This window comes from Colletotrichum spaethianum, assembly GCF_022836535.1.
Source record: "Colletotrichum spaethianum MAFF 239500 DNA, contig30, whole genome shotgun sequence".
Taxonomy (NCBI): Eukaryota; Fungi; Ascomycota; class Sordariomycetes; order Glomerellales; family Glomerellaceae; genus Colletotrichum; species Colletotrichum spaethianum.
The window spans coordinates 87714-112508 of record NW_026054800.1 but is presented as its reverse complement, the minus strand read 5'-3'; the positions used below and the strand labels follow the sequence as shown (position 1 = coordinate 112508).

At 50.1% G+C, this 24795-nt stretch overlaps 5 protein-coding genes across 5 annotated transcripts; 3 read left to right on the top strand and 2 right to left on the bottom strand.

Annotated features, from left to right (window-relative positions):
- Window positions 1–1386: 1386 nt before the first annotated feature.
- ColSpa_09686 (sterol 3-beta-glucosyltransferase UGT80B1) lies at window positions 1387–4103 on the top strand (the record flags this gene model as incomplete). The annotated part of the gene is made up of 5 exons (XM_049275898.1): window positions 1387–2123; window positions 2192–2412; window positions 2436–2799; window positions 2888–3172; window positions 3308–4103. 5 exons carry the CDS (start codon window positions 1387–1389, stop codon window positions 4101–4103), a joined length of 2403 nt encoding a protein of 800 aa, XP_049131855.1.
- Window positions 4104–18174: 14071 nt separating this feature from the next.
- On the top strand, window positions 18175–18441 carry ColSpa_09685 (uncharacterized protein; the record flags this gene model as incomplete). The annotated part of the gene is made up of 1 exon (XM_049275897.1): window positions 18175–18441. The coding sequence occupies one exon, from the start codon at window positions 18175–18177 to the stop codon at window positions 18439–18441; it is 267 nt and encodes an 88-aa protein (XP_049131854.1).
- Window positions 18442–18555: 114 nt separating this feature from the next.
- ColSpa_09684 (uncharacterized protein) lies at window positions 18556–18981 on the top strand (the record flags this gene model as incomplete). The annotated part of the gene is made up of 1 exon (XM_049275896.1): window positions 18556–18981. The coding sequence occupies one exon, from the start codon at window positions 18556–18558 to the stop codon at window positions 18979–18981; it is 426 nt and encodes a 141-aa protein (XP_049131853.1).
- Window positions 18982–19624: 643 nt separating this feature from the next.
- ColSpa_09683 (putative assembly chaperone of rpl4) lies at window positions 19625–21599 on the bottom strand (the record flags this gene model as incomplete). Its single annotated transcript, XM_049275895.1, has 3 exons — window positions 19625–19940; window positions 20022–20177; window positions 20200–21599. 3 exons carry the CDS (start codon window positions 21597–21599, stop codon window positions 19625–19627), a joined length of 1872 nt encoding a protein of 623 aa, XP_049131852.1.
- Window positions 21600–23059: 1460 nt separating this feature from the next.
- Window positions 23060–24424, bottom strand: ColSpa_09682 (homoserine O-acetyltransferase; the record flags this gene model as incomplete). Its single annotated transcript, XM_049275894.1, has 2 exons — window positions 23060–24363; window positions 24415–24424. 2 exons carry the CDS (start codon window positions 24422–24424, stop codon window positions 23060–23062), a joined length of 1314 nt encoding a protein of 437 aa, XP_049131851.1.
- Window positions 24425–24795: the final 371 nt, after the last annotated feature.

Here is a 24795-nt window from a genome sequence, read left to right as displayed (position 1 = left end):
GAAATAGTAATTCCGGAGGGTCTATACAGAAAGATGCTGTTTCTAGCCAACGGCCAACAACAGACTAAACAACCACCCTGGGAATATGAATGGGAACTGGACACGGGTTATGACAAAGACACGGATTGAAAGAACGAGGAATGAGGAACGAAGAACGAGTTCAGTACGAGGTGGAACAAGAGAAATATGGGACCCAAGCTAACCGCGGCGGGGCCAAAACTAGCCCGGAACCAGCTCCGATTCAAACACGTACCGCACTGTACATTTACACTCAGCAAAGATGAATTCCACTTCTTTCCCCAAGCTAGCCAAATACAGCTAGTAAGCTACCCAGCAGCCCACCAAGTCAATCATAGAAGGCGTTCAATCGAATCCCACGTCCAATAGTTACAATACTGTGTGTCCGACACGAATATTGACATGACGGTGTTGATATGATGTACGTTGTTGTAATCACAGTGGCTGAGCCTGTAAGTGCCGCAAGAATTGATCCGCTCATTCGCGCATGCGCCCCGCTGTTTGACCGTGGAGAGCTTTGATCCACGACACCAGCGATCGGTGTATCCAGAGACATGCTGGTACGAGTTTTGTCAGGCCCTGAATTAGCGACATGACTCGGGCAAGGCGAAAACTACAGTTGGGTACACGCTGAGAGGCGCAATGGAGAAAAGTTATCAAACCAGCAGGGATATCGGTAATGTCATTCGGTTGGGCCGTACGAGATACGAAAAACGACGTGAATCGCAACGCTAGTCGATAGTTTGAAAGTGCTGTCATTAGCTGCAATGGCAGGATACCACTGCAGCCGGCATATCGAGACGCTATGTTGAAACTGGGCTATTTCACATGCGTCGCCACACACGTCTCATGGCTTGCCTGTTCGGACACTGGATGACAGATAATGCGTCAATAATCGGATGGGGGAAACGGGCGAGGCTTTGGCCACAACAATGTCATATATTTTATTTCTCTCCATCAACAAAGTTAATGCCTTCCCATCTGTCTATCACTAGTTTTTGCCTCGAAGATTTTCGTTTGACACATCACGTTCCAAACTCAAGCATTACCACTGCACATCAATCTCCGAATTACGAACCACATCAGCTCAGCGAACTCTCGCACCACTGTCTACCATGGACAACAAAAGGAAAACAATCCGGTACGAGCTCGAGGATGAACAGTCATACCTCCAGGCGGAACGTTACAATCACGACCGGCGAACAGCAAGCGAACTTAGCCTTTCTACAATGAAAGATGAGGAGAAAACAAGTATCCCGGTCCAACCACCTGCAGAGTCATACCAGATGCCCAGTGAAATGTGGGACGAAAGCGCCAAAGTCCTGAGTTAGATACGAACCACATTCCGATGGAAAACCTTAGCTGACCATGATAACGGTTTTAGGTGATGGCCGTGTGGACATTGACTGTGATTCTAAGCTGGCACGCGCTATATCCCTCATGTACTCGCCGAAAACAAATATTCACGAAAACCCACCATCCGAATCAACAGACACCGATCATGGCCTGCCCATATATAACGAAGTTCTGAGTCAAGACGGAAAGTCGTTCTCTCTTAGACTTAACATAGTGATACAAGTGGTGGGCAGCCGTGGGGATGTGCAGCCGTTTGTTGCGTTGGGCAGTGAGCTCCAGCGACGCGGCCACCGAGTCCGATTGGCCACACACGATCTTTTCGATACTTTTGTTCGGGAATCTGGCCTTGAATATTACCCAATTGGCGGCAATCCAGCGGCATTAATGGCTTACATGGTAAAGAATCCCGGCCTAATTCCAAGCTTGAAGAGTATTCAGGCGGGCGAAATCCAACAAAAGCGCGAAATGATTGAGGAAATGCTTGAAGGATTCTGGAACTCTTGCATACGGCCAGACACACAGACAAATAAGCCCTTTGTGGCTGATGCAATCATCGCCAACCCCCCCAGCTTTGCACATGTTCACTGTGCTCAAGCCCTCGGGATACCAGTCCACTTGATGTTTACAATGCCGTGGACCAGCACTACAGCTTTCCCGCATCCACTCGCAAATCTCAAAAACGTCGGGCCTGAGCCTGCTCTATCAAACTATATTTCGTACGGCGTTGTAGACTACCTGACCTGGCAAGGGTATGTATTCTACCCAGGTCTAAACCACAGGCGTTATCAGACAATATCTAATAAATATGGACTACTAGCTTGGGTGACGTAGTAAACAAGTGGCGCAGGACGCTCCACCTGGAGGATGTCGCAATGTTCGACGGACCGAAGCTTGCGGAATCATTGAAGATCCCTTTTACCTATTGCTGGTCTCCAGCCTTAGTCCCAAAGCCGACCGACTGGGCCGGTCACATTGGTCAGTCTAACTACACCAAAGACCAATCAACCAATTTCCTAATCAATTCCCTCATCATTTGGAGTAGCCACTAACTGCAGCCATAGATGTGTGCGGATTCTTCTTCCGCGAGGCCCCGAGTTACACACCACCTGAATCCTTAGCCAAATTCCTGTCTAATGGTCCAACCCCGGTGTATATAGGGTTTGGCAGCATTGTTCTTGAGGATCCGGACCGTATGATTAAAACCATCGTCGGCGCAGTTCGTGAAACCAAAATACGCGCTATCATCTCCAAAGGCTGGTCCGATTTGGCTGGCTCGGAAGATGAGGCCATCTACTGGATCGGAGACTGTCCACACGAGTGGCTTTTTCAGCATGTAGCTGCAGTTGTACACCATGGAGGGGCAGGTACCACTGCCTGTGGCTTGCGGAATGGAAAGCCGACCACGATCATCCCATTCTTTGGAGAGTGAGTGATCTGTTTATGGAATTGTAGCTGCGGCTCTCCTTCTTGCCGTGTCCTACGGAGGGAACACAAGAGCTGATGTTAATCATAGTCAACCATTCTGGGGCGATATGGTCGCAAACGCGGGTGCTGGCCCCAAGCCCATACGTCAACAACACCTGAACGTAGCGAACCTCGCCGACGCAATCAGATATTGCCTTTCGCCCCGTGCAGTATCCGCGGCACAATCTATAGCCGCCCAGATGGAGTCTGAGAACGGCGTTAAAGCCGCAGTTGACTCGTGGCACAGACAACTACCCTTGGAGCGCATGCAGTGCGACCTGATCCCGAGCCAGCCTGCAGCTTGGGCCTACGCCAAATCCAAAAAGCCCATTAAGTTATCAAAAATAGCTACCGAAATGTTACTGTCTCAGAGCAAAATGAAACCCAAGCATTGCTCCTTGTTAGTGATACCCCTCGATTCCTCAATCCAATTCAGAAATTTGATAGACTGACTCAATGCCATTGACAGGTACCAGAGCAATCCCATCACAATAGATGTCACCCGCTGGGATCCCGTTTCCGGAGGAGCGTCTGCGGTTATGGCCACTGCGGTCGATATGACCGGGTCTATCACGGGCATGGTGACCAAGCCCATTGAAGAATACCGGGACGAGCAACGGCGGCGTGCGCGAGACCGCGAACGACAAAGCCGTGGTCTTGCTGCAGTTGCCGACGAGCGTAGCTCGGCAGCGTCTGTGAAAAGCAGTGACAGTAGTACTGAGAAGCGACCTTCGCTAGCTGGCAAAATGGCGGGCGCTTCGGCCAAGAGCATCGGTCTCTTGGGTCCTAGTGCTGCCAAGGGGATGCTCGTAGATATTCCTCTTGCCTTGACCGAAGGCCTAAGAACTGTTCCGAAACATTTTGGTACAGAAGTACGCACACATGGGCCCGTTACTGATGCCAAGAGCGGCGCTGTGGTGGCTGGTAAGACTTTTGTCTGGGGCTTCGTGGACGGCATGAGCGACCTTGTGATGCAGCCTGTCAAGGGGGCATCGGAAGAAGGTGCTATTGGCGCTGCGAAAGGTCTTGGTAAGGGCGCTGTGAGTCTCGTAGCGAAAAGTGGTGCAGGTATGTTTGGATTGTTTGCGTACCCTAGCGCCGGTATCGCAAAAAGTCTGAGGTCAGCGGTGTACAGCGGGACGCGCAAGACAATAGCCAACGAAAAACATGGCGAGGGACAGTGGTTGGTCGGTTGCAACGCGGCGTCACAGGTGGATACAGGGGAAGTACTTGCGGGGTTTGAACGTTTACGACAACTAAAATAAGTGCATTCAAGCCAGGCATATCGTTGTTTTGGTATAAAATGTCACTTGAATGAACAGCTTATGGTGTGTTTGGCAACTCGAGTAAGGCTTCAGCTGAATGGTAGCGCCATAGTATGGCCTGCGCGAAGGTGCACGTACGGGTGGATGATGGCACCTTAAAGCCATTGTTGTAACTGGGCAAGATCGAGTTCACCTGGCCCCTGTTAATAGGCCAATGAGATAGCCACCGCGTGAATGCGGCAATTCAACATACACAGATGCACAAAGCGCAATCGACACAGCAGGACCAGTAGTGTCCATACAATCTGTAATTATGACACTTAACTCACGAAGACAGATCTACCATCAATTCGCCAATTCGAGTTCTAACTTAATTGCCTATTCTTTAGCTACTAAATTGTAACTAACGCTCAAACACCAAGTCCTGGTTACTAAACAAGCGGGAGTCAAGGCAACGGTTAGAAGCGTTCCTTTGACCTGCTTTCAGGGTCAATGTAATCAAGGTTGATGTTTGTGGAATGTCGCGACTGTTCTATAGCTTCAAGGGACATGAGTTCGCTTGGGTGTTTCCAGAGGAATAGGACCATAACAAGAAACATAAGCGTGGCGTCGAAGACGTATAGAAAATACTCATGGCGAAGCAGATAACCGTTGTTTCCCATCAGATATTCAACGACACGAAATATTGACCTGAGCATAATGATGCCCGAGCCAGCGTAAAGTGTTTCCATATGCTTTTTCCAGATTGAGCAGGCTTTCCCGCTACCCCTTCCTTGATGTCGAGAAAAGCGTCTCTGGAACGTTACGGCGACAACAATAAAAAATCCGAAAAAGACTATTTGGGCGAAGAGACCGGCGATAATGATCTTTTCTCCAAGATGAAGCATATCAAGAGTACCAGCGGCCTGTATACCACCTCCTATGTTTTAGTGTCAGCACTGTAAGGCAACACAATTTGTGTACATAGCAGTCAATGGGGGCTTCTCACCAGCCATCTGCAGCAAGAACGACAACACATCTCCGGTAACGAAAACCTTAGTCAACCATTTTTTGGAAATGACAGAGTAGCGGTCTCCATCAACGAAGGCAATGATTTGGCCGAGGATAATATAGATGGAGGCGGCGAATAGGGCTGGCGCCACGAGAAGGAGTAAACTCTGAATGATGTACGGTCCCAGCGCCCAAATGTCTCCCGACGAGATTACACGGGCAATATAGCCTACTAGTTCAACTGTGTCTCGGTATCAGTGATAAGCCCACAGAGCGCACAAGTAGTCGACAGGGTATCAGAGGTAGCTCACATATACCGCCAATGACGAAAGGGGTAAACGACCATGTCCGACGCATTACAACCATTCCGCCATGGGCTATTGTAGCAATGGCATAAAGTGCAATAAATACTGAGGCGGCCGCAATGCTTGGATAATATCGGTAAGGTACCCAGGCGTTGGGATCATCGAGAGAAGGTTTGTAGTTTTCGAAAGGCATGGTGATACTCTCATGAGCCTGGCACAATACCCGTAGAAGTTCAAGTGGTGAGTGTTGAACAAAAGATCAAGGCCGTGGCCTTCCGAACCAAGTCGGGGGAAACATGGGGACAATATTTATGAAGAAGGGAGGGGATTATTGACAGTGCTCGTATTTCCTCGTTTAAAAACAAAGCGTTGCGGGTCATTTTCAATGCTCCAAGCACTGGCCTTCTGTGGAATACGGAATACGTCGGCAACTAAAACGGAGCTAGCTACGCACGATTGCTGTGGCTTGACGGGTTGATGGTTGCATCAACGTGTTGTTAGAATTTTCTGGCTAAGGGGCGCTAGATCATTCATGAGATGATCACCTTGTTCATTAATTAGAGATCGCAATGGCAGTGGGAAGCTTTTCTGCTCCCCCCCCTCTTATCATTGTTACGAGCTTCCGTTCTTGCGTCTTTTTGAAAAAATTTGGCTCCTGTCATTAGGCAGTAAGCTAGGAGTGTTTATCATCCTGCTTGGCCCTTAGCATATTGATTTAACTTCTTTGATTGTTGCTCTATAGTTCAAAACTCAAATCTCCCTTGTCAATGGTGCAAACGAAGTTTTTCGCAAAAGTGACTAAAATATCAATCATTGCAGGGAGGAAGAGAGCAAGAGATAAGGTTCATCAGAGTATCTTTCCCGTTAACAAATCTATCGCAGCCATCTATTTCGCGACTGATGTAGAAGACTTGCATCCAGCTCTGCATCCCAGTATCGACCATATTTACAAGCGTTCGCTGTGATTTTTGGCAGTGTCGTCTTGACTTCTGAGAATATCATTTGGTAAGCGCAGCAAATCAGCAAAGTCCCCGCCAACATATGCTGTGATGGCGCGTATTATAAATTGACCTGCATCGTCAAAGAGCCAGAAGTCTCTGCTCCAATACAGTAAAATCGCGTAATGAGCGAGAATAATAAGAGCTTGAGGCTGGCGTTGCCTTAAAGCGTCAACATATCCATCATTTATTCGGGCAGCAAACGATATAGGGGCAGAGAAACCGGTTCTCTGCATCCTACTGGCGTGGTGGTATAGCTGGAAAGCCTGTCGGAGAATCGTAGTTGCGTTGCGGCATGCCTGGACGTGTGGCAGGCTTGCATCCGATTCATCCAGCATCCTGTCTAAACCATCGCACTCGGTGCTTGTAAAAGATCCTTCTTCAATGTGCCCAGACTCTACGAAGTCGAGAAACTCTCTTAATCCTGAGTTCCTGATTGTCTTCTGAGGTCTGTTGGTCAGAACCCCGACACCGCGGTGCAGACTGAGATATGTAGCGAAACGATCTAGAAACACTTCGAAATCATCGCGGTGCTTACGAAGTGTGTCCCATAGAACCAACTGGCCAACAGAAAAGGAGAAAAGAATCATGAGAATATCTGTGTCTTCGGATAAGTCCTTCTTCGTTTCGTTGAAAAGTAACAGGCCGCGGTTCTGGAGTCGTATAGCCTCGCATTGGTGATGGTCTGCACGGGCTCGATCAAATCCGATTTGATGTAAACTTGTAAGAGAAAGAAGAACGTCCATCAGATACGGTGTCGTAAGACAATTCTGGAGCCTTATTGTAGCAATGGTGTCCAGAAAAATGTCTGTGGCATCACAGGCCAGCATGATGGTTTGCGCATGATTGAATAGTGCGATATGCTCGAGGGTAAAGAATTGTCCGTTGACTGAACATAACATGTCGCGAGACCTGCGGCTAGGTGCAGCGGCTCCCAATCCAAATGAGCTATGCGTCGAAGTCGTGCTTTCTGGTTCGCTGCCGTCACTACAACTAAGTGAACCTGATGGATAATCATCAATGCAGGCCATGTCCGTTGCTGGATCGGGCAGTTCAGTACAGGCAAGAAGAGCCTCGATATAGCTGCATCTTCTGCCCGATACTGAGCAATTGACGCAGACTGGACGCGTTTCGTCACACTTGACATGCCTTCGCTTGCACTCGTGGCACCCATTTCTCGACTTTCGATGTTTTCTTCTTGCTTTACTGACACCACGGGCGGGTCGAAGATGCTGATCTTCGGTAGGAGTCATCGCGGAATTGGCACGCGGAAAAGGGAATGTGAAAAAGAGTTTGATGACGATAGTACGCATTCCCAATCGCCCCTGACGAGCGTGTTATTTAGGGAAGGGCGCAGTGCATGAGCAACCTTTACTACCAAGAGTCGGGAAACTGACGCGAAACCAGCTTCCTGGGATGGGATTCCAGATAGATGCTGTTGTGGAGAACTAGATGGCAATTCCCCCGACGAAAGGAGGTGGTTCGTTCATGCCTCGTTTATCGTTTATCGTTTATCGTATTCTGCTTTCTATAGCAATTGAGGGTAGGCTAACCGTATGGGGCTGCCAAGGCTCGTTCCGGGATGTGGAGCCTCAAGCTATTCTCCACCTCGTACACTCACCTAACCCTTCTACTCCCCAGTGACCCACCCAGCTGTCGTACTTCGTTCTTCATTCTCATCTTTCTCGGGGAGTCGAATCATCATAATTCTTGTCCCTAGCTCAACAACCTATTATTCGACATCATGGTCTCATCTCCCACAGAGGTAGCAGAAGTAACGAGCCCGTACAGACGCCGCCCACACAAGAAATCGCGAACGGGATGTTCTGAGTGCAGGAGACGAAGAGTCAAGGTACGATTTTCCAATTTGACGACTACTTCTTCTCAGACCTGTACTTTTTCTTTTACTGTTTTATCCTCTGTGGTGCCTTGATCGTCCTATCTCCTTTCTTGAAGTTCCAGCTTGCTCCGGGGATCCATCTGTTGCTAGCGAGAAGCAAGTTTTCCTAACTGCTGCGATGAAAAACCCATGAACAACGAACGTCACTAACCCTGTCTGTAGTGCCCAGAAGACAAGCCGAGATGTAAACGCTGCGTTCGACATGGTGCCGAATGCCACTATCCGGTCCCTACGACTGCCAATTCTTATCCAAGTCCAACCGCAGACAGTCCTACGGCAGAGGTCAGCCCATGCCCGTCAGCAGTTGAACCAGTTGTTTCGGCTGTGCTGCACTACTCGTCGCCGTCCACTATCTTTGAGACTCCTGGCGAAGCCGTAAATTTCACACTGGAAGACATGTCTTTACTCCACCATTGGACTGTTTCGACAAGTCTAACCATCGTGAAGTTTCCAAGCGCCGACTACTTCTGGCAGAAAGTTTTCCCACAAATCGCCTTTAAGCACCCGTTTGTGATGCACGGAATCCTCAGCTTGACCTCTTTGCATCTTGCGCACCTGGCTCTGGGCGACAAAAGACGCCATTTGTCAAAGGCAGCCAGCCGCCACAACCAAGCGCTGCAAGGGCTCAGGACGGCCATGGCAAATATTTCAGATGACAATAGCAAAGCACTATTCGTAAGTGCGACCATTAACATCGTCTACGTTTTCGGCATGTACGGAGACCTTTACGACAGCCTCGATGGCAACCAAAGTCACTCCACTCGAATTGCTCGAATCCTGGGTGCGGAATGGATACCAATGATCCGCGGTATAGAAGCTGTACTGAGCCCGATATACGACTCCTTACGGTTCGGAAGTTTGGGTCCGCTTCTAGGTCTAGGGATCTGGGGGGACTTGAATCCTGACCTTGAGCCGATAGTTGGAGATGAGCGACTGAAAAGACTTCAGACTATATGGAGCGATCATTCTGATCGTGAATTGTACGACCAGTCTCTGTACCTCCTGAGGAAGTGTCACGCCTACATGACTCAATTTTCGGCACCAGGTGGAGACTCGGATGTAGAATTAGCCCCTTACAACAGAACCTGGTCTGGCCCTCTGATGTGGTTGCATTTTGTTCCTGAAGATTTCCTTTTGAGACTCCGTCAGCGACAACCGCCAGCTCTGGTGATATTTGCTCACCTTGGAGTTCTTCTGCATACCCTAGACGACATTTGGTTTTTCAAAGGATGGGGTAGAAACATCGTTATGGTGGTAGATGAATTGTTAGGAGACTACTGGGAGCAGTGGATGCAATGGCCACGGGAAGTCGTGATCGTAACTTGATGCCTTTTGTTTGGAATTTCTGCCTTCAATTTACCAATAAAACACCATCCATCATGACAAGAAGAAAGCTTTAGGCAATAGCCAAAACTCTCTTATGTCGTGGTCTCTGGTTGCTATTTGTACATGACACAGTCCTCCTGGAAACCGTTCCGGATTTGATAGGTAAGATGGACTGGGTCGGGTCGCCGGACGTATGGAACGGCAACATTTAACACCTGATAAGCTTAGTTTAGACTTAACTAAGAGCTTGCAAAAGCTGATCTTCGTTAATGACAAACTGATGACCGTGAATGAGAGCACCAAACGATGGCGATGTATGTCTGAAGTGATGAGCCCTCATCTCAGCACTATCCATCCCTATCTTCAGCCTCTTACAAGTATCCATGCTACCTTCCTGTCACTACCCTTTCTTCTTTATGATACAAGATATCTTCTACTCCTCATATTATTTTGAGTTTCAGTCAATATATCTCAGCGGCTCCGACCTTGGTAGTAGGTTGTATGGAGCCATCACTGTCAGGGTTGTAGCTGTTGCTTCTGCTTGCCACGGTTGAAGTGAGGTCTGATCCAGCAGTCGTTCCACGATTTTGGTTATTTCGTACTGGCATTGGTACATTGAGATCTAGCATAGTCCAGAGGTGCTACTGTGTTGGGTTATACGTACTGTGGCTTTTTCTGTACAGGGTGAACTGTGCTAGACCGCTTATGTGGGGCTAGAACAACAACTTACACTAAATATCTTAGTGGCTTTTACTTCATCCTCTCCTCAATCATATCTCGAAACTTTGATGTGCTCGCTCTACTCCTCCGCACCGTTCTGGGCTTCTCGAAGGTTCCAAGATAAGTATTACTGTGTGCCTATTAAGAAGCAATGGTTTAGGTGTCAAGCAAGCAATTTCCTGTGTTATAGGCAGCCTTCAAGGCGGCCGGGGCAACTATTGATTCTCTTACCCGCCTGTATGAGTAAGAGAAGGTCGTCTCATCTCTGTGTTAGTATAGTTGGCGGCTCTTGGCCGCCTCCATCCAGCTGTAAAGACCCAAAGCACTGATGACGTAATTGGTAGAAGCGTAGAGCAAAAATACAGAATATGTAACCGCCAGACCAATCTATGTATAAGTCAGAGTATCGTCCCAGTTATGCCCCGGTGTAAGATGACCCACTACGACGACTCTACTGCCAGCAAAGCCCAACATTTGACTCACATCCCAATATGCTATGATGGATAGCCCCCCTACAAAAAGTTAAAGACTTGCGTTGAGCAACATGACAGGGATTTGCCATAAATACGCCCGCCAGTTGCAGAGGCGATAACTAGTTACAGCCCCTGGCGGCTCTCCAGCCGCCGAAGACTGGAGGGTATGGTAGTCATCCGCAAGTAATTTCAATATGAACTCTGGGCCATCTAGGTAGGTGCCCAGACGATGAAGCGCGACGAGCTGTTGTGCGGCTGATGCGATGATCGAAATAGAGAGTAGTAAGGTTATGTACCACCCTGGCTTGGTAAGAATAATGCAAGACGCCGTGGCACTGTTCTCAAAATGTGACCAGCTAAGAGAACTAGAGATGCTCCCCGATACAACGGAACCCTAAGTCGAAGGATGCTAGTTAGCCACGCATCTCACTAGGGGGGTATTTCTTCTAACTCTCTAGGGACAATGATGAGCATTCATAGAGGATGGGAGTCTGCGACATAAAGTCACCAGACTCGTGTTTAGTTGCGATGTCGTATTTTCTCGCCATCTAACTGCAAGATCATATTGTCTTTGTAGATCTGATTCATTGAGAAGCAAGTTGATGGGCTCGCATGAGGTTGCCCAAGCTGAGGCATGGAAAGGGATAGCGCGTTTGATTACGAATTAGAAGAAATGATCCCAGCTCAACAGTGGGGAGGACTTTGCCTGAGCTACTAAATGATCGCTGCGAGACTTCAAACAAGTCAATATGGCCAGATCGATGATGATTAGAGCATCTCAGCAGACAATGGTAGGAGCCTGCGAATTCAGGGTAATATTCCGAAATAAGTACTTTTCCCCATCACCCGGTGCATGCCCTCCTTTCCTTACCTGCTAAATAATTCTGCACCAATTGCTAGTGCCCGGCTGGGAGGTGGGATAGAGTCAGGGTAAGAGTGAGTGATGAATGATAGAGGCTGCACATCTGATTGGTAAGGAATAGCCGAACCCGCCAAGGTGAAGCTGGCCTGCTTCCGATGATCTAGAAACCAAGATCCTCGTCGACGACAACATTTTCTGCAAAATGTATGGCCATTACGAGTCGCGGTACGGATACATTCTGGTCCTCCAAAGCAGCAAAATAAAGATTTACATGAACCAAGTTTACAATAAGCTCTCGGATGATATGCCTAAAGGATTCCAGAGATCTGACGGCACCAAAAGCATTCTGGGAGGTGCCCCATGGCATGCACAATGGAGACCTACACCTGGCCAACTAGGACAGTGAAAGCACTTGCGACATCATCAACATTGATGTGCGGATCAGCGCCCGAAGTAAGTCACCTGGTCATGGGATCACTTGTCTAACCCTGGGCTGCAGCTTTCCTGGTCATCTTGCTAGCTTGTGGTTGCAGCCTGCCTTATGTCACCAGTGGCAAGGCATACTTATCGTACTATGAAGTGAATTTTGACCCTAAATTCAGCCTCACTAACAAGATTATGGGATTCTTTGACGACTAGCATATTATAATAAATGAGCCCGACGACAAATCCCATCCACCTTCGTACTACCAAGTATTTGCCAGCTTGGACTTTGATCCACTCCAAACTCTCCGCCTGTATACCGAAAATAAAAGTCTGCGCCTTCGATGGTTGCTAACTAATAGTCTCGTCGATTCCGTGGGCTCCAGAAGGATATGTCGAAACCCTTAACAGGCTCATTTATACCGTTAGTTGCGGAACGAAGCCTTCGGCCTCCTACAGCTTTCACGATTGCATTCTCGTCAGAAACGACCGAAATCATGGAGGAATAAACCAGAATTTTCCTGGGGTTATGTTTGACTGGGAGATCTATGTCTGCATTGGGTGAGACCAACAAGTTCGTCGAACCGTGCGCATCAAAACGTTTGATGCAGCAGCATACTACAAATGCGTTGAAATGAACAACACATATGTACTTGAGGGCATGACCGATTGGGATGACGATTCTATTTCTAACGGAAGGTCAGTTGACAGATCCTTGTATAAATGATACACACGTCCACAACCGCTAACATACCTTCCCGTCAGTGAATCGGTTGGGCTCTCGGTGCAATGTCTTAACCAACAACTGCCGAGATATGGTTGCGAAACTCGTTGGTCCGGCCTCAAGCCATGGGAGAAACGGTAGGAAGATGTAGTTAGTGAGTGACAGCTCTTTGGCTTTAGATACATATCGGTGGGTGTATGGCCATAGATTAAGGCGAGTCATCCAACTATGGAACATCTTGTATGTACAGGATTGTGAGGCAAGTAACTTGGTTTGATCCGGGCAAGGACTGTCTGAGCGAATTTCTCAATGTTTGCCGTTGCCATGTTCTCAGCGCAACATAACCCGCGTTCCATTCTGAAGTGCACTGTGACGTTCAAGACCAAGTGACTCACGTTTTGATCAGCGCAGGATGTCTCTGTCCCTCACTCCGTTTGGATAATACAGGACGTATTGGGTATCTTCCAAAAGCATCAAAGAGATCGTCTACCAGTAGTTCCTATTTTCGAACTTTCTGTAAAACTTAAATACGTCATCGTATCGTCCCAGAGACTAACCGATGCCGACATACATCGGAGCACAGGGCTTGACCATCACGGTGCATTGAGGCCACAGGAAAGGGCACCATTGACGAGACAGCGAAGCGATGCTTTCATCGGAGCATATGCCGTAGTAATCTCGTAGCACATCATGCCCCAGAATGAGCACTCTTTGTCGGGTACAAGGCTTGCGTGCTCCGGTGCGCTGCCTTAGAGATGAAGTAAAACTGCAGGCATTAGATCGTATAATCGACAGTGCTCCATTGACTATGGCTGCAGAAACAGATACAATTTCCTCATTGATATACCGATGTGCTATGAGTTCGACTTCAACGTTCTCAACCAAATTGGAGGCAGGTTTGTAAGTTTTGAGGTTCGTTGAGATTAGAAAGTCTGTCCAGCCTTCGTAGGCAACTAACACTAAACCACCCCCCTTTACTGTAATACAACAATGCAACTGGGCTTGCGCTTATCGCAAATCAAGTCTATGCAAAAGGCGCACATCTGTTCGAAACCCTCAGAGAAAACCCAGCAGGCCGCTATTCGGCGCAGTAGACAGATACTTGGATCGAGGTAGAAGCTTTTCACTGCACCATCTTGACTGCTGAATGCTGAGGACAACAACAGCATCATTGATTTCACTACACTAGGGATTGATCTTTAACGATCAGCGACAAAATGCTATGGATTTTGAGTAATAGATTGTCGAGGAGGGATCCATTGTTCATCCAAAGTACATGATGCCTCTTCTCAACCTGTAGAGGCACTTTGAATATTCTACCGGCAGGATAATATGAAGAGAGACTGTGTCACTGATTGAAACATGTAAACATCGCGGCTGCTCCCGTTGCGGTATCAATCACTAAATGAAGCAGTGCTTCCCATGCGGCTGGTGATTGGGCGATGTCGCGGCATCCAGCGAGTAGCGGCAAAACCACCCTGCAGCGTTGTTTATCTTACTCGGTTTGTGGCACAGCCCATGGTGCACTCGACGAACTGCAGCCTGTAACACCTTCTAGTCTTATCGTTTTTCTGATGACTATATTCAAATGATGTACCTATGCAGAAGACAGCCCAAAGTTCAATTTCTGACACTAAACAGTCGAGTTGAGTATTTTGGATGACGGGGAGGCCCTTTGAATCATCCATCGAACAGCACTTTCTACATGCTTAGTGACAGTGTCGGTATCTGCGGACATACTCCTCTCCGCAGCCGATTGGGATACCGGGGGATCAGAGAATGCACCCTGCTCATCGTCGACTGCCCCGTTATCACCACACTGGCCATGCCATCGGGAGAACAATGATGCCGCCTGTAGGCAGAAGCTTGCCAGTGAAGATCCTCAAGTTGATTCCATGGATAGGGAAGGTGGCGCAAGCTGGAGCAGCGACGGTTCTTGAGGAGAAAGCTTGAAACTAAGCATCTGCGGAGATTTGAATGCAAGCGCGTGATCATGCAAGGGTGGTCGGGAGCCCCAGGCACAGCGATTGTCTTACCAATCATTCTCAACGTTAGGGTACACAAGGTCAGGATAAGAGACCAGCCACTGAGTGCATCTGTTGGCTGTGAGATAAGTCCCTGCGATAGGCGGTCGTCTTACAGTGTACAGAAACCCCGCTCGAATTTGATGACGTTATTCTCTCTCCTTGGCTCCTCGGCTTGCACCAGTACCTAGTCGGTTTTCCCCTGCTCTGCGCGCCGGCGCAGAGACGGTCCAACTTCATCCACGACCTTCGCGCATTGGTCATTGACCCGCACTTGGGGATAAGTCATTCTGAAACAAACAAAAAACCCCTTGAAAGATGTCTTCTCTTTACTACGTGTTGACGTGGCGCGTTAGCATCTTGGCTCATGGGGTGTCAGGGCGGCTGGCTGGAAGAGCTAGCGGGAGACTGGTTGCGCGGTCTGCCCAACTGACAAATGACAAGTGGATAAACAGGACCCAATCAGGCACGATGTTCAAAAACATCACCGCAACGGCGTAGAAGACGGCCGCGTGGTGTCCTATACCAGACACCCGGGCCATGCACATAAATATTTGTGTGATGAGTTTCCACCGGCTAGATGATGGATCGTTTCCTCCATATTTTCCGCCGCCCAGTCCCGCAGAGGCGGCAGTAAGTGGAGCGGCGACAGCCTTGATCACGGTGCGCCGACGATTTGCATCATGGCTTCTTTGCGAGTTTTGAATGGATCTGATGGTGGGGATTCTGGGTACGGTTCCGAACGGGTAAGTTTTCCACTTTGTGCGGAATCAGATGTTCTGAAGTAAGTCGCTGATGACTCGCCTTTGCGTTAGGACCCAGTGGCCGGTGAAATGGAAAGAGCCGAGCGAATACATTGTTGGACAGCTGACACTGACGATATACCCGTCGATTTGCGCGCGAAAACGACGAGCTTCGAATACACTAGAGCAAGGCAGGAGGCTTTCGCAGCAAGGCAGATCGGTGCTTTCAATAAGGGTTACGGACCTCTACTCCAAGAATCATTGCCGCATCGTCCGTATAGCGAAACAGCTTCGCGGTAAGTCCCTGAAATCACCTCTATCGGTTTTCTGGTCCAAGTACTCATGTCTTCCCTTCCTGGCTTCTAGAACACAGAGACCTAAGGAAACCGCAGAACAGGCTTTGGTGGCTCCCGATGTTCAGCCTCCACAATCGCCATTGGGGACTAGGAATACTAGGCCACGAAGCATCGATCGCACAGCCCTTTTATATGCTTCAATTCGTGCGGTACTCAAGCAACAGCCAGATTACGCTGGAGACGTAATCAACGCCTTAAAAAGCCTTCCCGCGGATAACCAACAAGTCCTTCGGCACGGCTGCCCATGCGTCGGGGTTCAACATGGCGTCTTGTCTGTCAAAGACGAGAACTACAACGATGAGAACGAAGAAGATACTCTTGGGGACAATTGCGTTGGTCTAGTTGACGGTGACTCATCTGAGAGCATCAAAACTGGATCTAGTTTCGCAACTTCAACTGGTTCATCCAGCAGATCATCAGGGACGACATCTCCTCCCGACAAGAGAACCCGCAAAAGGGGCCAAACAGGGAGCAATAGCGATGGAGGAGGCGACGATAAAGACAACCAAACCAACATCAAGCCAAAAAGGGCACGCGTCAAACAGACAGGAGTGAAGCACTGGCTTTGCCCGTACTGTCTCACATGCTTGGATCCACCCAGAAGCTGTGTTCCCCGGACCTCTTTCAAGGAATTCACCGATCTAATGTGAGTAAACGATTGTATTTTTAGGATTCCACAAGCCTCTGCTAATCTTTGGATTTCTTTAGACGGCATTTGGAAAGGGTCCATCGTGGACAAACACAACGCCAGCCTGAATTGTCTATGACTGAAGCCCAATGGAGACGCATCAATGAAAGCATTGACAGCGAACCAGAGCACCTGAAAAAGAAATACAAAAAGAATTCGAACGAATCAAAGGAGAAGAACCTAGAACGTTTCAAGAGGATCTGGGTTATTCTTTTCTCAGACATTGAACTTAACCTCTTATCGCCTTGTAAGTCACCTCCCTGTTCGTTAAATGGGCCATTACTACAAAATTGATACAAAAAGTAACAAAGTACAAGTCTGCGAAGACCTGTGTTGTTCACACATCAAAGAGACACTACTGGAATCCATTTACGCAGCCAGGGCCAACCGAGCCTTTGAAAGCGGTCGAATCGGCTCAGTGAGCGACTTCAGAGCAACCCAGCAAGAGCAGATCGATATGATGCGAGAGACACTCAGGATCGTGGACAACTTGATCGAAAGCATCCTGGGGCATACACGGACAGGTTGATGAGTTCTTTAGGGCAGGGCCGCAAGCTTCCACGTGTCTCGGCTTTGTTCTCGCCAATGGGGCTCGGGGTCTCAAAAGGTTATCCCGGAACTATTCTTCCCAATGCTTGAACCCTACTTCAACAATTCGCTTTTTATACAAAAGTTGATTCATTAAGACCGGAAATCCCATGCGACTTAGTAGGTAAGCCGAAAACATGGAGGGTCTGGACAGAGACAGGAGTTTTGTGCATTTCATGCTTTTATGGGATTGGTTTAAAAAAAAAGTTCACGGATGACAGATAAAAGAAGATTTAATTGTGTAGAGAATCATGATGAATTTCTTTGGGATTTTGTCAATTTAAAGCTTTTGCCATCATCACCATGTGTTTACATGGGTAATCGTTGTTATATTGCAGACTTAGAGGCTGCTCCTGACGGTAGGACCGTAGCTTTTCCATGTTTTGTTGTGCGCAGAGCGAAAGCAACTCCAATTGCTCAAGTATGGAATTTAAACATAAACGGACTCTTTTCACTCACTCAAAATCGGGTGTTTACTGCGTCTCAACCCCATCGGTCCAAGCATGAGTCTGGGCTTTGACTTTGTGACGAAGACTCCAACAGCAACTTGAAGATATTTGGTATCGGAACCGTACAACTTTCTATTACTCGGCAGTGAAGTAACGTTTCATGTTAATGCACACATGTTTGATTAACTGAAGTTGGCCTCCAAGTTCCAATCCCCGCTCAATGTTTCGCCTGGCAACGAGGCTGTGGCTCGGGGCGTCAACCAACCGAACCAACGACATGGTCAACACATTAGCGAATGAAATCTATTCCTCGATGAAGGGTTTTGTTCAACAAAAACCTCATCGAAAGTTCCAACTCGACGCATTGTTCGACCAGTGACCTTCAATCCCACACTTTTGTTTTACAATATTACTAGGCTCCACAGCGCCATCAGTCTTGTTCCTCCTCGCTAGCTGCTGTATCTTTAGCACACTGCATTCAGTCCAGGATTCGACTTGAAGGATGGCCGACGCAAAAAAGAAGGAGTCCAGCTTGCAGCTGCCGCTTCAGCGCACCAACGGCAAGAGCCTGACCGGGAAGATTATGTGGCTTCCGGGCAAGAAGAACATCCTCACTGATCTGATCGATCCTGTTCTCGACGATGGCGCATACACCCACCCGGTCGTCATCATGTCCAGGATCCCATCGCCTGAAGGCCTAGTCGGAATATTCATGGTGCTGAAAACGCTTTACCTGATGAATGCCATCTACATCCCCCGAACTCAGTGACTGACATAAAGGCAGATCACATCCTTCGGCGCAAGAAGCATAGCTCAATCTCACACTCCCGACTGGCAACACTGGCTCGAATATGTCCCCATCAAACCCGCCACACACTCCTCCATGCCCAACGCCCAACTCAGTCTGCCGGATAACTGCCCACCCCTGGAGAAGAACTCTTACGTCAACATCCGCCAGTGCTACTCCGTCCAACTCGAGGCGTTGCGTCCGTATCGGAGGGATGGCAGGGATCCAACTCTGGGCAAGGCATCACTCAAGGCGCTGAAGGAGGCATCTGCATTCATCGACCTCTACGATCCCAACACGCCGAAAAAGTTGCGAGATGCCAAGGCGTGGGAGATGATAGGGAAGAGTCCGAAGAAGGTATCGAGTCGAGGTGAGGACATTCCATCGCCGCAGGAGGAGGCTTTTCACGCCCCACGTTGCTCCGGCTTCGTCGTCGTGCTGGGCTTGGCTGGCTCATTCCGTGCTATCTTGGTTGCTATGTCTCTTTTTGACATGCCGCTGATACTCAAGCCAAGGTATTAAGGTTACCCTAGGAGGAAATAGAAAAGGCCTCGGTAGATGAAACTGGGCAATAACTTCAGCTTCCGTGGCCCTGCGGTTTCCAGAAGTCACCAAACTGCATAAAGCAAGGTAGATCAGATCGAAAGATAAACTGCCACACCCTGGCAGATTAGAGCTCATATCAAAGTAATGATGTCACGATCCTGTTCACCGATTTATTCTAAGTTCATATTCACGAATAATGTATACTTTGTTGATCCGTAGTCCAGCCCCATAAATCTATGTCAAGCTTATGTCCATGTCGAACGGCTACAAAGTTTATTGACCAACTGTCATCTTGACGTATACCAGGCCCCAGCCGTCGCGCGTAACACATTTTACTTCTGGTTCTCCCGAGGCGGGACCCCCCTTCTTGAGAACCAGACAGGCCACGGGATGGGAACAGATTTAAAGTTAGGCTGGCAACTGACGGGCTGTGGGCTCTTGTTTCCATCAACGCTGACTTTGCCGTCTGTGGCTTCAACTGTATGCTGCGTGCTATAATAGTGATACAACCACGTTGATATCTTGGAACGAAAAAAGGCAACATTCTACGACTCCCCATTGGACTCCGATAAATGCCATGCACCAATCTCCCAAATGTCATCCGTCCTTCCAAGCCTTGCTACGCCTGCCTCCTCCTCCTCACCCACCTCCCAATATGGCCATAGGCCCCATCATCCAAGAACCCCGGTCCGCCGATACGGTACGCGGCAAGGCCATGCCTCCGCTGCATCAGTAAAGCCAGGGACCTGGGAGTATGTGTGAGCGGCGGCTGGTACATGCATTTCGACAGGGGGTCTCGGGCGACAACGTCGCTGCGGCGGGCCTCCGCACCTTTGATGAAGTTGTTCTCTTGCTCCCAATGCGTCGGGATCCGGAGGACTTTGCTGTGGATAACGTTGAGTGCGATGACCGCGTCTTCGGCGCGGACGACGAGCCTGTTTGCATCGATGGTCAATGTTTACCCCGTAACGAACTCGCAACCGCGAGAGATGGAAAGAGAGAGGAGGTATACTTACGACACGTTAATCTCACTCGCACCCTGGCTGACCATGAAGATGTTGATCTTCGCCGACGCCAGCGCGCCCATGATCTCTGCCGAAATGCCTACCATGTTCCGCATCTTGTGCCCGACGACGGTCACAATCGACATGTTCTCCGTGATGACGACCTTGCTGCACGTCAGCGTACTCTTACATCGTGCATGCACCAGGTCTCCGGGGGCCGGGCCTCACCTTTCCAAACTTCTCCAACTCGACTCGCAACCGCTGCTGCCGACACGAACCTTCTTCTGAATGCTGAAACGCGAGGCTCACGCTCCGCTCGCTCGTCGTCACGAGGTCCGTCTGGATCCCCGCGTCCTCGAGCCGGTCGAAGACGCCCGAGAGGAACCCCTGCGACTTGGTGTTCCTGTTGCACACGACGTTGACCAGTAAGATGTCGTCCTTGACGGTGACGGCCGTCGGCCGCCGCCGCTCCTGCTGCGCGCCGTGGTACCCGTTCCCTAGCATGAAGTCAATGGTGGGGAGCGGCACCTTCACGTCGACCTTTTCGTCCGTCGGCGTGGGCGGCGTGAGAGGCGGCGACGGCGTCCGCGTCGGGTAAATGATGGTGCCCGCGCCAGTCGGATTGAAGACGTTCTTTAGCCTCAGCGGGATGTTGGCGCAGCGTATCTGGTCCATCGTCAGGGGATGGATGACCTCGCTCCCGTAGTATGTCAGCTCCGTCGCTTCCTCAGGGGTGACGGTCGATAGCAGCCTCGCCGAGGGGACCTTTCTCGGGTCCGCCGTGAAGATGCCGTCCACCTCCTTCCAGATCTGCAGCTCCGCCGCCTCGGTCCCGACCGCGCACATGGCGGCGCAGAGGTCCGAGTACCCGCGGCCGACGGACTTGAGCAGCGAGTCAGGCATGATGCCGAAGAAGCCCGTGACGATGGGGACACAGTCGCCGCAGCCGCGTATCCGCTTAGCGATCTCGTCCGCGACGAGGTGGTAAAACCTGGGGCCGAGGCCGTCGAGCGCCGTCTTCTGGTCAAAGACGCTGCTCCCGAAGACGGATTCAATGATGTCCTCGAGGATCACCGGCTCGGCGGGGACGTCCTTGCTGTTGAGGAACGCCGCCACGACCCTGCACGCCAGCTTCTCCCCGAGTGAGATGACGCGGTCCTGCGCCCTGGGGGACAGCTCCCCGATGATCTGCGCCGCCAGCAGGAACCGGCGGAGGCTCTCGCACTCCTTGACAATGACGGTCTTGGTGGTGTCGAAGATGTCGTGGCATAGATCGCTCCTCGTCCCGTTGGAGTTGACGAGGTGCTTCTCGAGAAGCCGCACATGGCCATCCCGTACGGCGTCGATGGTCCTGTTTAGCTGCGCCTGGGCCGACAGACCAGCCTCAGCATGAGCTATGCACTCGAGCAGGAGACTTGTGGTGCCGCTCGCCTTGGTGGAACCCGAGAGAGCCGAGCACACAACAACGAGGTTGTAGTCTCGCAGGTGAGATGGGATGATCTTGCTGCAGATCGACTCGAGGAGCTTCCCCAGACTCGTACCACCATACTTCTGGACGAGCCACGGCCTGTTGTTCTTGGCACATTCCATGGTGGGCTGTGGGAATGGGCGAACGGCGGACGGGAGCGGTGATCCTGTTGGCGCGGACGGCGCAGAGTCAGTCAAGCGGCAGCGGTGGGCCTTCGCGTTCGGTTCTGGTGGGCGCTCAGTGACTCGGTTTATTGGACTCCATATATCGTCGATTCCGGCTGGCGAGGATTCAGTCAACAGGTTTTTCGAAGAGCGAACCGTAGACCATGGCGGGCGGCGAGGGGGAGCTCGACGGTAGGTGGTGTCCGAGGCGGTCGAATTCGGCGACGTCGCGGGACCCTCGTTCGGTCAACGGCCATTGAGAAATCGTAGGTATTTCCTACGCGTCCAGTTCCCATCTCGGGCCTGACGGCCGCTGTCATTGGCGATGCTTTTCGGGCACGGCGGAGTTTGGCCGTCGGTGAATGCTGCACGATCGTTGGCCAAATCCCGGCTCGGGATTTGAACCAAATAGGCCACTTTCTTTGGAACGACGAGATTTCGCTCCCTTCGGGAACTGCGCCAAACGAGAGGGGATCCCTACGTTTTGTAATGACGTTTTCAAGCCTGCTTCGGCGCCAAAGTGTGGTGCAAGATTCCCTGCCAGAGTTTTGGCGTCGTTGTGGGATGTTGGACTTGTGTGGGCGCAACGTGGGTGACTAAAGGCGAAGTGCCTTTGTGTCGACGATCCGAACGCCTCGGGAGTTTCTCATGCCAATGCCCAATCCGATGGCCTCCAGAAGAAAAAAAACTGAAAGAGAGTTCAGACGTCCAATCCCTTCCATCGTATTCGGTTCATTCCATCTCTTTGAGCAAGAAACGTGCAGGAGTATCAGCCAAGGGTTCTTTTTAGATCGCAGGTCGAACCCATACTGCAGTGTCACAGTGGCATGCCTAGTGTCGTAGAGTTGACACACTAAGACAAATTTCGAAACTTATTATAACGCCGCTGCGAAGCAACAGCGTGCGGGCGGCTGCACTTCCTAGTTGGGGCATAGACAGATGGCAAATGTAAGGATATATGTTTGACATACAACGGTCCAAACCCGATATATCCCTGGACCAGAATAAAAGAACATGGCGGCAGGCGACAGTTGACCGGCTAACAGGAAGAAAACAACGCACTGTTGCCAATGTGTGTGTCCCAATTTGACCCACGAGCCCTTTTCGTAAACCGCGAGATCACGCATGGAAAAATCGGGTTGCGCAAAATGTTTCCAAAGCTTCCTTGCTACAGGTCAAACCAAGGATTACTTTAAATTGTACCTGACCGTGGAAATTATGTACGTAAATTAGAAATCATCATTTATCTTGCCTTCTACTACGGTGAGTGAAATGAGTAGATTCGAGACTTCCTCTCCTAAAACTCGACAGGTGGTACTGCCGCCCACTTATCCGAGATCAAGGCCAGCTACTAGGCGTTCCGTTTATCCGAGTCTAGTGCTTCGGGATTCAACATGCTTGTGCCTGACTAGGCAATTTTAGTAACTTTCAAGCTCTCCTGTCAGACTCCCGCCTGCTGCAATGTTTGTGTCGGAGTTCGGAGACTCGTTCGAGTCGTACGTCACAGTGTACAGATCCGGCAGTTTGGAGCGCAAGTGGAACTGAATCAAGACATCGAGCTGCTCGAACTCGAGTAGGAAGCCGTCGTGCCCATCCGAGGACTTCAGCACAGACAGCGACGCCCCCGGAAGGTGGGCGGCAAGGCGCTCTTGTTGCTCTGGTAGGAATAGTGCGTCGGTCTCGACGCTGATGACCAGTGCTCCCGAAGGCACGCTGGACAACACCTGCGCCAGACCGTCGTCGCCTGAACCCTGCGCCCGGCCGTAAGCAACGTCGTGGCTGTCCATTTTGTTGGTGATGTGCAGGTAGCAGTTGGCGTCGAAGCGCTTGATGAATTTCTCCCCCTGGTAGTGCAGGTATCCTTGAGCGGAAAAGGAGGGATCTTGTTTTCGCTGTGCAATTTCATTTCCGCCGTGGCTCTGCATTCCCCTTGGCAGTACTTCTGTTCTAGGGAGGTCCAAAAGGGGTTCTTGGGGCTTAGATGGAGGCCGGGGTGGTTTTCTCCCGAAGCGATTGTCGAAGCTCGTGCAAGACCGGTACGTTAACATGGCAATCATTCGAGCAGCAGCTAGTCCCGCTGATGGTTGACCTTCGGGTGTCGGCTCGTAATATCCGTCGTCGAACTTAGGGTCGGAGTAGATGCACTGCCGCTGAGTTTCGGCCCAGGAAATGCCCCAAGCGGAATGGTCAGCAGCAGTAGCGATTGGAATGATGTTTCGGACGAATCCAGGAGGTGCGCAAAGAGGCCACTCGAGAGTCGTCATGCCGCCCATAGACCCACCGACGACGGCAGCAATTGACTTGACGCCGAGGGCATCAAGCACCAATTTGTGAGCCTTGACATCGTCTCTAATGGTTGTTTGAGGAAACTGGCTCGCATATGATCGGCCAGTGTCCGGGTTGATGGTCAATGGCGATGCACTTCCATAAGGAGAGCCAAGCACGTTCCCACAGAAGATGAAGAAATGCCGGGGATCAAAGGCTTTTCCAGGTCCAATAAGAGGGCTCCACCAATCGCTCACATCGCTACTCCCAGTCAGAGCGTGACATACGACCAGGACATTGTCGCCGCTGTCATTGAGCTTCCCCCATGTCCTGTATGCCACGGGACAGTCCGCGAGCAACTCCCCAGACTCTAGTTGAAACCTTTGGATGGCGGCGAAACGTTGGTTGCGGATGAGGCGTGCGTAGAAGTTGGTTGGGTTTGGATTGGAGTCAAGCACTGTTGCAAGGTCAGAAGGTGGCAGCGCATTTGGTATGAGTAATAGCGTACGTAGAGCCATTCTATGGTTGTACTGAGTTTTGAAATCTGGAGGAAGTACTTGCCGTACTAGAATGTCGACTACAAGCTGGGAGAGATGTCCAAAACTAGATGAGAACAGAATCGTGCAGAGTTGTTAATGATAAGTCGTGTTCCAATGCTGGATGAAGTTGCCTATCACATTCTTCGGGGACGGTCTGGCACTCTTAATGAACAAGACCAGTTTTGAATTGTTCCGAGCATCTAGAGGTGCCAAACACCTGTTCGGAATACGTTTTTAATGGATGGACATGGCGGAAGGAAGTCTCATCAGCCATCATGGGCCTATGAAGCTGAAGTTACCCCCACCTCCCAAACATCACAGCATGACCTTGCGTTTCGGCGATTTTGCGT